The sequence below is a fragment of the Lipophrys pholis genome (genome assembly GCF_963383615.2).
Source record: "Lipophrys pholis genome assembly, chromosome: 1".
In the NCBI taxonomy this organism is placed as follows: Eukaryota; Metazoa; Chordata; class Actinopteri; order Blenniiformes; family Blenniidae; genus Lipophrys; species Lipophrys pholis.
The window spans coordinates 24,677,976-24,695,557 of NC_137635.1; the positions used below are offsets into that span (position 1 = coordinate 24,677,976).

Sequence of the window (17,582 nt, forward strand, 5' to 3'; positions counted from 1 at the left end):
ACCAAACTCTTCTTTCCTCCATGGCACCTGCAGAAGAGCCACGTCTATAAAAAGACCCTGCAGGCTCTCATCTACCCCATCTCCTCCACCACTCCACACAACTTCGAGGTGTGGACGGCCACCACGCCCACCTACTGCTACGAGTGTGAGGGGCTGCTGTGGGGCATCGCCCGCCAAGGCATGCGCTGCTCCGAGTGTGGGGTGAAATGCCACGACAAGTGCCAGGATCTGCTCAATGCCGACTGTCTGCAGAGTGAGTTCACCTGCTCCTCCACACCTGCCTCAGGACTACGTCAGCTCCTCCTCTGGATCCTGATACACCGTCATTCTTGTCCTCTATCCACTTTCACATCCTCCTCTCTCTTCCTGGCCAAGTTGGCTCAAGTAATGTGCTATCGTACCGCTGCCTCTCTCTCTCTCTCTCCATCTCTCCATCTCTCTCTCTCTCTCGCTCGCTCTCTCCATCTCTCTCTCCATCTCTCTCTCTCCATCTCTCTCTCTCTCTCTCTCTCCATCTCTCTCTCTCCATCTCTCTCTCCATCTCTCCATCTCTCTCTCTCTCTCTCTCCATCATGTCATGCAGCAGATGGGCTGGAGGATGTCTGGACTGTATTTCCCTGCATTGAAATGAGTGAATTCTGGTTTACAGAGTTCAGGCAGTAGTAACTTGTAACTGTACTTCCTGCAGTAATCATGTGTTCTTTAAGTGTAAAAACATGAAATGCAGTTTGATTTGATCAATTTAAAGACCCGCAGTTTCCATAAAGCTGTAATTGTCATCTAGTCTGGTAATACAAGCGCATGCTGTTTGTCCAGGAGCTGCAGAGAAGAGCTCCAAGCACGGCGCCGAGGACCGGACCCAGAACATCATCATGGTGCTGAAGGATCGGATGAAGATCAGAGAGCGGAACAAGCCGGAGATCTTCGAGCTCATCCAGGAAGTGTTTGCCTTGGATAAAACCACGCATGGCACGCACATGAAGCAGATCAAGCAGAGTGTGCTGGACGGAACCTCCAAGTGGTCTGCAAAGATCAGCATCACAGGTGAAGAGCTTTATTGCAATTCAATTCAACTTTATTTATATAGCTCCAGATACAACACAGTCATCTCAGAACCCAACAATTCTAGCTGCAAGCAGAAGCAACTGTGGACAGGAAAAGCTGCAGAACCAGAACCAGAACCAGGCTCAGAGGAGGAAGAAACCTGCAGAACCAGAACCAGAGAAGGAGAAACCTGCAGAACCAGAACCAGGCTCAGAGGAGCAAGACACCTGCAGAACCAGAGAAGGAGAAATATGCAGAACCAGAACCAGACTCAGAGGAGGAAGAAACCGGCAGAACCAGACCCAGAGAAGGAGAAACCTGCAGAACCAGAACCAGAGAAGGAGAAGCAACTGTGGACAGGAAAAACTGCAGAACCAGAACCAGAACCAGGCTCCGAGGAGGAAGAAACCTGCAGAACCAGACCCAGAGGATGGAAAAACCTGCAGAACCAGACCCAGAGGACGAGAAACCTGCAGAACCAGGCACAGAGGAGAAGACTTTCTGCTATTCCAGTCGGGGTTAGAGGATAGAAGGAGAGAATAAGACAGACAGGCAAGACAGAGATCACAAGAAGACAGGGGCAGTTAGTGACATATAATGGACACACTCCATCATTAACCTCCGTCAGTAAACCTCCATCAGCCTAAACCTCCATCAGTAAACCTCCATCAGCTGGACTACAAAATGTTCCAGGGTTCAGAAGCAGCTTCACTGTAGCTTCATTAAATAGAAACCTTCACAGTAGAGACTGAACCTGGGAGCTGCTTCCTCATGGGAGGAGCCTGAGAGCTGGAAGCTCCGCCTCCTTTTTACTGGTAGAAAACCTAGGAACCTCCAGGGGGCAGCACTGAGAGCCAAGTGTTCTGGATCAGATGGACTAACAGTCTCTGACAGACGATGGAGCTGCTTGTGCAGGAGGAACTGATGAATTCATTTCTCAGTCAGTCTGAGTCAACCTGGTCCTGGTTTTATAATGTAAATATTACACAGGTGACAGGAAGCAGTCCTGCAGACCAGTTTGATGTTGGAGTTGAAGGATCAGTCCTGGTCAGAAGTAACTCTCAGGTTCCTCACAGTGGTACTGGTGGTCAACGGTCAAAGTAATACCAGCCAGTGTTAGGATATCTTTAGATAATTTCTCTCTCAGAGGTTTTGGGCCAAATATAATATTTCCTGTTTTATCTGAGTTCAGAAGATGAAAATTACAGCTCATCCAGGCTTTTATGTCTTTAAGACAAGCATTTAGTTTCACAAGTTGATCAGTGTCGTCTGGTTCCACTGATCAGTAGATTTATGTATCATCTGTATAACAATGGAAGTTAATGGAGTATTTCCTGATAATATTCTCTTCAGTTCATGTGTCAAACTCTAGTCACACACGGGGGCAGGAGGGCCCAACGAGGTGCGCCGTGCAGCAGGGTGGGAGGGGGACCTCCAGACCCAGTTCAAGCCCCGGGCGGAGCGGTGTTAAGAATAAAAAAAAACTCTTCCAAAAATTTAATTGACTGTTTATGCACTTTTGCACCGACTGCAAAATCTCATTTTATGAAGTAGTGAGGTTTGTTTCTTCCAGCTCACCACAGCTTTGTAAATCTGCAGTGACCATAAACTACATTTCCCACAATGCATGCTGATTCTATTCATTTTATAATACTAAAGATTTAAATTTGCAGTTTTGCTACAATCTGCCACATTTACAATTTGGGTACAATTTATATATGATTGTTATATTATATTACCTGTGAAGATTGCAGTAAATAAACATCAATGCAATTTTCCACAAGTAGAACTGAGAAATATAAACAATCCAAAATGTCCAGGAAGAGAAACTGTGATGCAGATGAAAGGATGTTTGATGAACGAAGGGAGGAGAAGACATGTTTGTGCTTCAAGGAGAGAAACAGTTTGTCTTTAGTGTTCTGAGACGTGTCGGTTTCAAAGAGTAAAATATAAGTCATACTTCCCTCCGACAACAAGTACGGAGGGAAGTATGACAGAGTTAGACTGAACAGAGCAACGAGCAAATATATATTTTATATCTATGCAAATGTATATGTAATATTTGTAATATGAGTAAGTAATAAAGTCAGAATTATTTAAAATTGAGGAGTAATTACATTTATTTTACATTATATTAGTTTACATTTAGTTACATGTATACTGTTTTACAGTTACATTTAGTTACATGTATACTGTCTTACAGTTCCATTTAGTTCCATTCATACTGTCTTACAGTTTCTTTTAGTTCCATTCATACTGTCTTACAGTTCCATTTAGTTACATGTATACTGTCTTACAGTTCCATTTGTCCCTTTGAGGACAGCCATGATGCTGACGTGTCCTCGGTGGACATGAGTTGGACACTCCTGCTCTACAGGAAGCAAGTATAATGCGAAGTGTATAGGCCCTAAGACAGAACCCTGTGGAACTCCATGTTTAGCTTCAGTCTGAGCTGAAGAGTCATTAACATGAATCAATTTAAGGACAGAGAATTACTTTCACTTATACAGGTTTTAAAGTGCAGCGGTAGATTTCGTGGTTTGTAGTGTTGCAGTAGAGTAATTGATGCCATGTACATGTTGCAGTGTTGTACTGAACATTGATCACATGACGCTAACTGATGTGTGTGTGGCGGGTCTGCTCCTCTTCAGTGGTGTGTGCTCAGGGCCTTCAGGCCAAAGACAAAACCGGCTCCAGCGATCCTTATGTGACCGTTCAAGTTGGAAAGACCAAGAAGAGAACCAAGACCATCTATGGAAACCTCAACCCTGTGTGGGAGGAAAACTTCCACTTGTGAGTTTATCCAGCAGCATGTGACAACATGAGATGTAATGTCAGCAGACACGCTTTCACACCAAACATACCAGCTGACATGTCTTCAGTTTTCACAGGTTAAAAAACCAAAACACATTTATGAATGTTTGTGAACTTTAACTCTAGTGTCCTGAAATATTAGTCATTTTCTTTAAACATCCTCTAAATGTTTAAAAAATGTCAAATGTATTCTGCAAATTTAACGCTGCAGTATTGATCAGCTTATGGCTGAAATTTAGCTTGTGTGTGTGTGTGTGTGTGTGTGTGTGTGTGTGTGTGTGTGTGTGTGTGTGTGTGTGTGTGTGTGTGTGTGTGTGTGTGTGTGTGTGTGTGTGTGTGTGTGTGTGTTTGACTTGTTGCTTTTAAAGAAAGACAAAGTGTTTTTGTTGGTTTTGTGAAAGAAGCTCAGTTCAGGACCGCCTCCTGTTTCTCTGTTGGTTTTCCTCTTCCTCCTCCAGCGAGTGTCACAACTCGTCCGACCGCATCAAAGTGCGCGTTTGGGACGAGGACGACGACATCAAGTCTCGCGTGAAGCAGAGATTCAAGCGGGAGAGCGACGACTTCCTGGGCCAGACCATCATCGAGGTTCGCACTCTGAGTGGAGAGATGGACGTCTGGTACAACCTGGGTGAGTGAAGGTCCAGGAGGGTCGGAGAGCTGGTCTCGGGCCGGACAGACGGAGCTGATCCGCATGTGTCTTCTTTCACGCCACAGACAAGAGGACGGACAAGTCTGCAGTGTCGGGAGCCATCAGGATGCACATCAGCGTGGAGATCAAAGGAGAGGAGACGGTGGCGCCGTACCATGTCCAGTACACCTGCCTGCACGAGGTCCGTCCAGTCGCACGTCTCACCCAGCAGCTTTGGAAAGGAATTCATTCTTTGAGTGGTCAAGCCTTTCTAATGAACAGAGTCACTGTTTAACTTTGGTCCTGCTTTCATTTCCATGACAAACCAGAATCTTTAAAGACAAATGTGTGCAATTGTTGAATACAGCAGGCAGTATATAAAGTATATTAATAATGTTTGACAACTTGGTAACCTTTAAAATAATTCAGTTTCATCTTGTTTTGCCCAAAAGTCTTTTCAATAATTGTTTCTGGCTTTGTCGCTTTGTGGGAGTGATTGATTAGAAAAGAGGCGGCAGAGACGAGGACCAGGTTGAATAGAGCTTGTCCAGTGTCTGTAGACGGAGACACGGTGTCTGTAGACGGAGACACGGTGTCTGACACATCGAAGAGCGAAGCAGGAGACTCCAGGGTCCCAACACCCAGACTCTCCCATCACCATGTCCACTGAAGTCAAACACACACACACACACACACACACACACACACACACACACACACACACACACACACACACACACACACACACACACACACACACACACACACACACACACACACACACACACACACACACACACCGCTGCCCCTCCCCGCTGTGCTCCTCCTGTGGCGCTGCTCCTCCCTTTCTGGGACGGAGGTGGCGACCGTCAGGAGCACTGCCTCCACCTCCTCCCACACACACACATCAGGTGTGTGTGCTGATGTTTGGTTTGATGGTCAAATCTGGAAAATGATCCAATTTACATTTTGTTTCAATGAAAGTCAACAGAAATCTCATTGAAATCAAATAAGCAGTCTCTTTAGCTGGTATTTGTTTATTTTAACTTGAATCAGGAAGTGAGATACACCTGTAATTCTTTTAAATAAGCAGACAATTAGATATTAACACGAGTGTCTGTATTTCTGCAGCAACATGCTTTCCTGTTGAGCTGAATAGAACTAAATGACATGTGAGGCATGTGGGGTTCTAACCTGGGCTCTTCCTCTTTCACTCAGCATCTGTTCCAGTACACCACCGAGGAGCAAAACGGAGGCGTGGTGAAGATTCCCGACGCTAAAGGAGACGACGCCTGGAAGGTTTACTTTGAAGAGACTGCTCAGGAGATCGTGGACGAGTTTGCCATGAGATATGGAGTGGAGTCCATCTACCAGGCCATGACGTCAGTACCTCAGCACCCGTCTGCATGTGGAGGAATCGCCAGATCTTTTTTAATGGAATGAAATGCTTCACCACTGCAGAGAAGTGAATGTTTCCTCTGTGCTCTCGTAGCCACTTTGCCTGCTTGTCGTCAAAGTACATGTGCCCCGGTGTGCCCGCCGTGATGAGCACGCTGCTGGCCAACATCAACGCTTACTACGCCCACACCACCCAGTCCTCCAACAACGTGTCCGCCTCGGACAGATTCGCTGCTTCAAACTTTGGCGTGAGTCTCTCAATTTCACTTCAGCAGATTATGTCCCTGTCTCCCAGTCAGTGTCTCCCCTGGTCCTTCCAGTCAGATCAGCTTTTAGTTTGCTCAGTCACATCAGAACAAACAAGAGGTTGTTTCCTGTGTGTGCTTCGTGCTGCAGAAGGAGAGGTTCGTCAAACTCCTGGATCAGCTCCACAACTCGCTGAGAATCGACCTGTCCATGTATCGGGTAATTACAGCTCATCAACAACACTATTCCAGACAACATGTTGTTCTTTATGGTCACATTTGCTTGTCCAGTGTTTGTGCATACAAGAAACTAGTCATTAAGACCACTGACGGGTGAAGGGAATAATGCTGATGATCGTTTCATTGCTGACCAACATCTTGTCCAAGAACTTGGCAAGTATACGGATTTAAGTAAAGTTTAAAAATGGCTAAATTGTGAATAATTGGATCAGAGCATCGACCAACCTACAGCGTGTGGTTAAAACTGGTCCAATAGAGAGAAAACAAAGTATCAGCTGAGGCTCATTAGTGTTTGTGTGGTCTGGTCCGAGAGACGAGTGGAGCTCAATCCACTGCAGAAGTTAATGCTGGTTCTCCTAAAGTTCTCAGAATAAACAATGAAGTAGGAAAAGGGAACAGTGACAGGAGGTTGTAATGTTATGGCTCATCAGAGGGTCTTCATTTACTAGGATTTTCCCTGCTTGTGTCTGTAGAATAATTTTCCTGCCAGTAGTCCTGAAAGACTCCAAGACCTGAAATCCACCGTGGACCTGCTGACGAGCATCACCTTCTTCAGGATGAAGGTAAAACAGAATTTTCTTTTCTTTTCCGGGGAGCAGCCTGAGGCACAAATCAACAGTCGGTTAACTCCACATTATCCTGAACAAGCTTTCCTCTGGAAACTGTTTACCCAGTAAAAGCTGTTATCCCCTGTCAGAATGATAAGTTAGAAAAGTTCATGGCATTGAAACAGTCTTTTCATCCTTTGGGCCATAAGACAGAAGTCAGAGGAACAGGAAGCAGAGAAAACAAACTAATCAACCTGCTTCTTTTCCTCTGATGAAGAGTAAAACAGCAACAAGAGAAAGAGCACTGCTCTCTGGAAGGCTTCATGAATAAATGTTGACTGATTGAACGTTGATTTATTTAGACAGTACGTGGATTTCTTTAATCGCTCTGACATATTTCAGAGATATTTGAAGTTGTTGGTTCATGTGGCATTCTGCATTGAGCCTCATGTGGCGTGGCGTTGGTGTTCAGGTCCAGGAGCTGCAGAGTCCCCCCAGGGCCAGTCAGGTGGTGAAGGACTGTGTGAAAGCCTGCCTGAACTCCACCTACGAGTACATCTTCAACAACTGTCATGACCTCTACAACCGGGAATACCAGACCGACCCGGTAAGAGCTGAATGTGGAGGTGAGCACAGGTGTGTTCTGCTCTGCTCCTCTGTGAACCCAGTGTGAATGTGCTTGCAGTCTAAAGCCGTCCCTCCAGATGAGCAAGGTCCCAGCATCAAGAACCTGGACTTCTGGTCCAAGCTCATCACCCTCATTGTCTCCATCATTGAGGAGGACAAAAACTCCTACACACCCTGCCTCAACCAGTGAGTACCGCTCCTGAGACTCCAGAGAAGAGCGCTTCTTTAAACTCTGATTACTTTGGGAGGAAAACCTCCTCATGCAAGAACTGCTCTGTATCAGCAGCTTTAGAATAGCATTAGCATTAGCCCACAGCCACCTCCCCTCTGACATCAGATTATAGAGCATCCAGATCATTGTGCATCTTCCTCCTCTAACATCAGATTACCGAGCATCTTCCTCCTCTAACATCAGATTACCGAGCATCTTCCTCCTCTAACATCCAGATTATAGAGCATTTTCCGCCTTTAACATCCAGATTATAGAGCATCTTCCTCCCATAGACATCAGCCTAACTGAATAGTTATTTCTCTTGGACACTAATTATTTAAGTTTATTTGCAGTAGTTACAAAACCAACCGATACCCCCTACTAACCCTAGGGTGGGGTCAAAAGTGGGCGGGACCCAGCTAATTAGTGAGTGATCCGTGACCCTAGTCAACCCTTTAGGCCAACAAACCAAATATCAGTTCAATTGAACAAACTTTGTTAGCATGCCAACTCGCATGCTAGGCTAATACCTGTGATCTACCTGAAAATCACCCAGGTTCCTCCCAGGTGTCCCTGACCTGGAATCAGGGGTACGTCCGAATAGTCCCTCCTATCTCCTATTTGTCCCTCCTATCTCCTTCTCTGTCCACTTCTCCTTCACCCCGGAAGGGTTTAGTGTCGCTGCCATGATAAGAACTGTCTGAATTCTCAATAAGCAAAGGAAAGGAGGCTCGTTGCTTCCTTTAGAACTTCCTTTAGCCTAGGAACCACTGATGCTTCCTTTAGAACAGGGGTGTCAAACTCAGATCCTCGTGGGCCGCAGCCCTGCACGTTTTAAATGTCTCCCTCCCCTGAATGTCCTGATGGTTCATCACCACATTCAGCACAAAGCCAGATAACGAGCTGCTCATTGCAATCAGCTGTGTTGAAGCTGGGAGACATGCAAAACGTGCAGGGCTGCGGCCCTCGAGGATCTGAGTTTGACACCCCTGCTTTAGAACCTCCTTTAGCCTAGGAACCACTGATGCTTCCTTTAGAACCTCCTTTAGTTTAGGAACCACTGATGCTTCCTTTAGAACCTCCTTTAGTTTAGGAACCACTGATGCTTCCTTTAGAACCTCCTTTAGCCTAGGAACCACTGATGCTTCCTTTAGAACCTCCTTTAGCTTAGGAACCACTGATGCTTCCTTTAGAACAGGGGTGTCAAACGTACGGCCCGCGGGCCGGAACCTGCCCGCCAGTGGGTTCAGTCCGGCCCGCGGGATAAATATGCATTATTAAAGAATTTTTTTTTTTTTTTAAGAAAAAAAAAAAAAAATGAATAACCGTATTTTCACAACCAAAAGGCGCACCGTACTAAAAGGCGCAGTCTCAGTTATGTGTGCCATTACTGCATTTAACACACACATAAGGCGCACCTGCTCATAGGGCGCGGGTTCCATGCCCACACTTCCCCCTTTAACGTTCTCATGGTGTCCGCATTACAACAACACACACACACAAGTGTGCATATTTAAAAATAGAGCGGGAGCAAAACTGAGTTTGGTTGTGCTTTATTTAAGTATTGATTACAAAGTACTAACAAACATACCAGGTTCATTTTCTTCAATGTCGGAGTCACTTTCCGTGTCGTGCGGCTCCTTGGAAATGATGCCGGCTTTTGCAAATTGTGGCGTAACTCGCCCGGCGCTGCCTTCCACTCTTAGTGAAACTGTGGTCTCCATCGGTCATCCATCGCTCCCACGCCGCTCGCAGCCTTACTTTGAACGGCCGGTTCACACCGATGTCCAGCGGAAATGTTCAATTTTCATTTCTTCTGCTAGCGTTACTGCTTTTAGTCGAATGGTGACCGTCGAAACGCTTCTCCCACTCGTTCTTTGTGCGATGATCCACTGCTCGAGTCTTTCCTCCAACTCGGGCCACCTCGCCTTATGTCCGCGGAAACTCAGCTGCGTCTTCTTCACCTGTCGGAGCTCGTTTTCCAGCTTCCTCCACTTGCGAACCATCGATTCATTAATCTTAAATTCTCTCGCGGCTGCTCGATTTCCATGTTCCTCCACGTAGCTGATGGCCTTCAGTTTAAACTGTGCTTCATAAGCGTGTCTCTTCGCCATTTTCAGGGTTGTTAAAACAACGATGTTCTGCATAACGCACATACCCGTTCATTTATATACAATCCACGCCCACACTTCCCCCTTTAACGTTCTCATGGTGTTCACTACTACGTCCGCTTTACAACAACAACACACACACATAGGGCGCACTGCGCGCTTTACCTGCTTTTTCTGTTGACTCTGGCACCCTCTTCAGTGAAATGTCTTTGTCAAAAAAGAGAAAAGTGGACACAGAGTGTCGGATTTTTCAAGAAAAATGGACGTCTTCCTATCTGTTCACGGAGGTGAATGGTAAACCCGTGTGCCTGGTGTGCATGCAGCAAGTTTCGGTGCTTAAGGAATACAATATTCGGCGCCACTATGAATCTCAGCATGGTGAAAAATACAACAGCTTGCACGGAGAAGTGAGAAAACAGAAGGTAAATGAAATGCTGGTGGGTCTGAGGAAACAGCAATCTGTTTTCACCCGGAGCCGAGAGGTCAGTGATGCTGCGGTGAAAGCCAGCTACGTAATTGCTAGCCATATAGCATTAGCGTCAAAGCCGGGGAGTGACGGGGAGTTCGTCAAAAACTGTATGCTGAAGGCTGCCGAAATTGTGTGTCCTGAGAAGCGACAAGCTTTTGCCAATATTAGCTTGACGAGAAATACCGTGGCAGACAGGATTTCAGAACTATCGGCAGATCTGGACCGCCAACTGAAACGCAAAGGGGAGTCATTTCTGGCATTTTCTATTGCAATTGATGAGAGTACTGATATTACGGACGTCGCTCAACTGGCCATATTCATTCGTGGAGTTGACGAGACTTTGACTGTCACAGAAGAGTTTGTCGAGTTGGTGCCTCTGACCAACACCACAACAGCTGAGGACATTTTCCGCTCCGTTGTTGGAGCGCTGGACAGAGTCGGGGCGGACTGGTCCCGCGCCGTAAGCCTGGCTACTGATGGTGCGCCGTCAATGATCGGGAAAAAGGCAGGTGTTGTGACAAAGTTCAGAGAGAAAGTACAAGCCGCAAATGGAGGAGGTGATTTTTGGACATTTCATTGCATTTTGCATCAGGAGGCATTATGTTGCAAGTCGCTAAAAATGGATCACGTCATGGAGGTGGTTGTCCGAACTGTTAATTTCATCCGAGCCAGAGGTCTCAATCATCGTCAGTTTGACAGCTTTCTCAGTGACTGTAACATTACCCATGGTCTGCCATACCACACTGAAGGAAGAGGGTGAAGCAGAGGTGCTGTGCTGAAGCGCTTCTTTGATCTACGTGGGGAAATCGGACAATTCATGGAGAAAAAAGGAAAACCTGTTAAGGAATTACAGTGCCCACTTTGGCTGCAGGACCTTGCATTTATGGTTGATATTACAGAGCACTTGAATAATCTGAACAAAATGTTGCAAGGACGCAAAAAAATTGTAACACAGTATTATGACAGCATACGTGCATTCAAGTTAAAGCTCACGTTATGGGAGACGCAGATGGCAAGCGGTGACCCTGCTCATGTCCCCTGTCTCAGAGATGTGTGCACCGCAAGCGTTAATCCTGACGTGACACAGTACAAAGACAAGATTTCAGGGTTGCTGAGGGAGTTTGAGAAGCGATTTCAGGTCTTTAGCGAACTTGAGACAGAATTTGCAGTTTTTCGCTCACCATTCACAGTCAGAGCTTCTGATGTGCCCGTTGACATGCAACTTGAAATCATTGATTTTCAGTGTGATGTAGAATTGAAGGACAAATTTGCTTCTGTGGGCTTGGACACATTTTACAAGTATCTCCTACCAGGCTATCCTAAATTGACAGCACTGGCTGCAAAAATGTTGTCCATGTTTGGGACTACCTACCTTTGTGAGCAGGTCTTCTCAGTAATGAACATTAATAAAACAAAGCTTCGCTCAAAGCTCACACATAAGCACATAAATGAGATTCTGAAACTGGCTGCTTCTCAGGACATGATGCCTGATATTGATGCACTTGTGCAGGCTAAAAGATGCCAAGTTTCAGGGGCAAATACTGAGCAAGACTAAATCGTATGGAATGCTGCTTTCAGCATTGCACTACATTTGTATGTGTTTGATGTATTTTAACATGCAGGACAGTGGGTTTATGTTCCACAAAACTGTGAATAAATGTTTTGCAACATTGTACAATCACTGATCAGTTTTTATGCATAATGCACTTGAATAAATGTTAAAGTGAGTAAAAGTGTTTATATTAAGTGTGTATATATTTAGTAAAAGGGACAATTCATTTCATATAAAGATTTTTATAATTTACTTCTTCTTCTTTGCACTAATACAAAGAAAAAAAGTGGACTTATTGTTAGTTCTATGTAATTTTGGAATGAGTTTACTGGTCCGGCCCCCTTGAGATCCGATTAAGTTGTATGCGGCCCCAAGACCAAAATGAGTTTGACACCCCTGCTTTAGAACCTCCTTTAGCCTAGGAACCACTGATGCTTCCTTTAGAACCTCCTTTAGCTTAGGAACCACTGATGCTTCCTTTAGAACCTCCTTTAGTTACTTTAGAACCTCCTTTAGTTACTTTAGAACCTCCTTTAGCCTAGGAACCACTGATGCTTCCTTTAGAACCTCCTTTAGCCTAGGAACCACTGATGCTTCCTTTAGAACCTCCTTTAGCTTAGGAACCACTGATGCTTCCTTTAGAACCTCCTTTAGTTACTTTAGAACCTCCTTTAGCCTAGGAACCACTGATGCTTCCTTTAGAACCTCCTTTAGCTTAGTAACCACTGATGCTTCCTTTAGAACCTCCTTTAGTTCCTTTAGAACCCCCTTTAGCCTAGGAACCACTGATGCTTCCTTTAGAACCTCCTTTAGCCGAGGAACCACTGATGCTTCCTTTAGAACCCCCTTTAGCCTAGGAACCACTGATGCTTCCTTTAGAACCTCCTTTAGCCTAGGAACCACTGATGGTTCCTTTACCAAAGGAGACCAGCTCATGTTCCCCCACAATTCCTTGCGGCGACAACATTTAAAGGAACCCGCTCATCGGAGCATTCAGGGAAACTCAGGATGACAGAAAAAGGAGCAGATCATGTAAGTTACCAAAGTAATAATCTGCCTAGAACCACTTGAAATCATCTAGAACCCAGATTAACTTTTTGTAGTTCATTTTTCAGAAACTTGTAGTTCTTTCCCCACCATGGCAGACGTCACTAACTAGAGCCGCCGTCGCTTTATTATGACGTCACTAAGTGAAAGTCTGACTGCCTCACCACCGTGATCACCTTTACTAACTCATTTAGGAAGCCTCCTAACACCTTTCCTAACTCCTTTAGGAAGCTTCCTAACACCTTTCACTAACTCCTTTAGGAAGCTTCCTAACACCTTTCACTAACTCCTTTAGGGAGCCTCCTAACACCTTTACTAACTCCTTTAGGAAGCCTCCTAACACCTTTCACTAACTCCTTTAGGAAGTCTCCTAACACCTTTCACTAACTCCTTTAGGAAGCTTCCTAACACCTTTCACTAACTCCTTTAGGGAGCCTCCTAACACCTTTACTAACTCCTTTAGGAAGCCTCCTAACACCTTTCACTAACTCCTTTAGGAAGCCTCCTAACACCTTTCCTTAGCTCCTTTAGGAAGCCTCCTAACACCTTTCACTAACTCCTTTAGGAAGCCTCCTAATACCTTTCACTAACTCCTTTAGGAAGCCTCCTAACACCTTTCCTTAGCTCCTTTAGGAAGCCTCCTAACACCTTTCACTAACTCCTTTAGGAAGCCTCCTAATACCTTTCACTAACTCCTTTAGGAAACCTAACACCTTTCACTAACTCTGTGACGTCATCCAAGGGTTAAGGTAAAGTCCATAGATAAGGAGATAGGAGGGACTTTTCGGACGTACCCCTGTTACATGAATGATAAAAGCAAGAGTTACATGAATATCCTTGCTATAAAATGCGTAGTGTCCTGCCTGTGCAGCTCTCTGTAAGCCTGGAACTTTCTCCTGCAGGTTCCCCCAGGAGCTCAATGTGGGCAAGATCAGCGCTGAAGTCATGTGGAACATGTTCGCACAAGACATGAAGTACGCCATGGAGGGTGAGTTTCCTCTCTGGCGGCTTTCTTCTGACTTTTAGGATCCATTTCATCTGGTTTTACTCTTTTAGACTGTGAATGCTGTGAGCACAGACGGAACTTGCAATTTCCACACATGCAGAACAGAGACGTTTAGTGGGGCGTCCTTCAGCCTCCACACGACAGTGACATTACATGTAACCGCTTCGTTTTTGTCCGATCATCCACACGGCGAGGAGTTTTAGGAGCCTGGAATTTTGTTGTTGTTGTTTTAATGAAAGGAACTAGTGTGGATGGACAAGATGCACATTAACTGAAAACGATTGGAGGGTTTTTTTCATGCTCTGTCTTCTCCGTTTTCCGTGTATATCTGTGACAGAGTTATAGCGCCAACTATAGTTCTGGCTCTGTACTACATCCTTTTGAGTCATTTATTTATGCTGCTGTGTGGATGTGGGGGGGGAAAGGTCGATGGGGAGAAAAAAGATGGTCTGGGCTTGTGTGGACTGGGCCTGAGACATACTGGACTGATTGAGGGACACGAGAAGTTTTCATTTCAAACAAAAAAGGCGTATTCCCGGGCAAACACACCTACTGAGAATGTGAAGGATGCATTCTGTGCCTCCCCGCGACCTGCTTCGGGCAAAGCAGACCACAACCTCATTCTGCCACAGCCTCACTACCTTCCCAGAGTGAGGAGGTTCCCCTCAACCACATTCGGTGGGCTCCTTTGGCAGAACAGGCTTTTAAACTACGGACTGGGATGTATTGCAGGGGTCCCACAGCGAGGACTTGGAGGCGGCTGCTCACTGTACAGACTACATCGACACTGGGTCCTCTTAAGGCCCCTTCAGACTCCCTTTTTGAAGCCATAAGAACAAGAAGAAAATTCACCAGCTGTTGAAAAAAAAATGCTTTTTCGGCAGGACAGTTCATACTCCAATAAGAAGCTGTCGAACTTGCAGGCCACGCCCCCTCACAACAGACCACGCCCCCTCACAGCAGCCACACGTCTATGAAGCAGCGTTTTAACTTTTCAACTACACAGTTTATTTCTGGCCTCCAATACTTTCGAAAATACATTTCTCTGAACTGTTTCAGTAGTAAAAGAGAGTTTTTGTCTGGCGCCATGTTGGTCTGGTTTGAACTACAGGAGCTGACAGTTTTCTGTGATGCGTTCAGGTGCATCACGTAAGTTGGGAGGGGCCTGGAGCGGGGGAGGATTCTGAAGCAGGGGAGGAGCCTGGAGCCTGGAACCTAAAAGAGATGGGGTGGACACACACCCGGTGGCCTGGATAATGGACTACCTGACAGGCAGCCCTCAGTATGTGTGACTCAGTGGTCAGCAGCAAAGGAGCGTTGCAGGGGACTGTGCTTTCCTGTTCACCCTTTACACATCAATCAAACACAACTCGGAGTCCTGCCACGTGCAGACGTTTGCTGACGACACTGCCATCGTGGGCTGAAGTGGTGGACGGGAGGATTACTATTGCAACAACACATCATCAGTAGTGTCAAACTAACATGTCATTTTATGAGTTTTATGAAAATGCTGAAGAGATCAGCTGTAGGATCGGCATTTGTACAAAGTGTTTGTTGTGTGAGGCTCCACACATCCTTTTTTTCTCTCTTTGCTATTCAGAGCACGAGAAGAACCGCCTGTGTAAAAGTGCAGATTATATGAATTTGCACTTCAAGGTGAAGTGGCTCTATAATGAGTACTGCAAGGAGCTGGCCACTTTCCAGAAGCATGTCCCTGAATATCCAGCGTGAGTATTTGCTCAACAGCTTTACGGCAGCAAGCTCACAGGCCTGTGAGCTTCATGCTTCCTCTGTTCCCTCTCAGCTGGTTCGAGCCGTTCGTCATCATGTGGCTGGACGAGAACGAGGAAGTGTCCCGAGACTTCCTGCACGGAGCTCTGGAGAGGGACAAGAAAGACGGGGTAACCTTTTTTTTATCAGACATCTTTACATGAATAACATCCAGCTGTTATTCTTAGAACTTTGAAATTCCTCATTTAAAAGAAGAAATTAAGAATGGTAATGAATCAAAGGTCTTATCATGTTTGTAGTAAATGAAACCATCCTAAGAACACAGAGCCACTCCTTCAAACATGCCACATGTTGTAAAATTCACAGTTTCATGTTCGTAGCTGGACGAGTTTCACATTAAAAATCATCCAGCGAGGTTTAGAAATAGATGTTCTCAGTAAATTTGGACAGAAAGAGAAGCAGAGTGATGAAGACTGAACCGTCGGCTCAATCCTAGAACATGATGTTTTCCAGGACAGGCCAGTGTCTTTAGTGAGGAGACACTTTGACTACCAACAGGTTAACGGAGAAGAACTGCAATCTACCGTCCCAAACAGTCTCTATTATATTTAGTCTGCCAAGTGACTGTATTCATTTCTTTATCTTGCTTTCTCTCTAATGTCTTCTTCATTCTCCATTAATATCAAGTTGCAAAATGTCTTTTCCTTTTTATAATCCAAGGTACTTGACTCCTGACTAACTGATGTAACTCCAGCTGAACTCAAAGAATCAGTCTCAGACTAACACACAGCTCAGATAGTAAACATGACAGTGACACACAGATATCCATTATTATTATTCTTATTATTATTCTTATTATTCTTATTATTATTATTATTATTATAGTTATTATTATTATTATTATTATTATTATTATTATTATTATTATTATTATTATTATTATTATTATTATTATTATTATTATTATTATTATTATTATTATTATATCCAAGTCTGTGTGTCTATAAACCTGCTGGTGTATGTCACTGATGTCTCATGTCAGATGAATGGATCTGCCGTAATGTCGCTTTCTGGTTGAAATTAAAGGTGTTTTGGGTAGAAGAGAATGTGAGAAAAGCAAAGTCTGCTGAGGCATCAAGTCCATTATGAAGCATGTCCGACTCAGCACATTGTTCACTGAGAGCAGCAAGTTTAAGGCCTCGAGGCGGATCAATACTGAGAAAAGGAAAGTTCACTGAGGACTGGAGTGGGTCCTACAGCACACACAGGCACACAGAGAATAGTGGATACGAAGCCGCTGAAGGCTGCACTCCTCTGTCAGACGTCCGGTGGGTCTAGTTACTGTCACTGTGGGCTTCAGCAACTCAGTCACACACTGTAACAGCCTCCACTGTGGGGCAAACAGCCAGGCCCTGTTCCCCATCATAACCTGATCCTCCCACTCACCAGAATCACTCCACAAGCCGCAGGCAGCCACAGAGCTCCACTCTGAGTCGTTATTCAGGCTCCTGGGGGGGCAGCCCTCACATCTTCTCACTCTCCTCCCTCTCATCCTGTTCCTGCTGCAGTTCCAGGTCACGTCGGAGCACGCTTTGTTCTCCTGCTCGGTGGTGGACGTCTTTTCTCAGCTCAACCAGAGCTTCGAAATCATCCGCAAGCTGGAGTGTCCCGACCCTCAGATCGTTGGTAACTACATGAAGAGATTCGCCAAGGTGATGTTGGCCTCCTCACATCCTCATGTCCACCTCCAATCCTCTAGCTCTGAAACTTTCACAGATTTCTTTAAGTCCACTGGCCTCAGTTATCTCCAGTACGTACACAACCAGCAGTGCGTCGTGAGCGCGTATGAACATTCCCACACAAACTCTGTCATTGATCAACTTGTACTTCAACTGAGTGACGCAGAACCCA

At 45.3% G+C, this 17,582-nt stretch overlaps 1 protein-coding gene across 1 annotated transcript in view; it reads left to right on the plus strand.

Moving 5' to 3' along the window:
• The window catches only part of LOC308108832 (protein unc-13 homolog A), a gene marked incomplete at both ends in the record, with an annotated part of 61,199 nt that overhangs the window by 16,107 nt on the left and 27,510 nt on the right, over window positions 1-17,582 (plus strand). Inside the window, 15 exons of the mRNA XM_080462092.1 lie at window positions 34-253; window positions 817-1,044; window positions 3,696-3,837; window positions 4,317-4,486; window positions 4,573-4,688; window positions 5,705-5,868; window positions 5,979-6,132; window positions 6,281-6,349; window positions 6,843-6,932; window positions 7,390-7,524; window positions 7,603-7,730; window positions 13,837-13,922; window positions 15,541-15,667; window positions 15,745-15,841; window positions 17,240-17,383. Coding sequence (XP_080318218.1) covers window positions 34-253; window positions 817-1,044; window positions 3,696-3,837; window positions 4,317-4,486; window positions 4,573-4,688; window positions 5,705-5,868; window positions 5,979-6,132; window positions 6,281-6,349; window positions 6,843-6,932; window positions 7,390-7,524; window positions 7,603-7,730; window positions 13,837-13,922; window positions 15,541-15,667; window positions 15,745-15,841; window positions 17,240-17,383 — 2,070 coding nt within the window. The remainder of the gene's footprint in view (window positions 1-33; window positions 254-816; window positions 1,045-3,695; window positions 3,838-4,316; window positions 4,487-4,572; window positions 4,689-5,704; window positions 5,869-5,978; window positions 6,133-6,280; window positions 6,350-6,842; window positions 6,933-7,389; window positions 7,525-7,602; window positions 7,731-13,836; window positions 13,923-15,540; window positions 15,668-15,744; window positions 15,842-17,239; window positions 17,384-17,582) is intronic.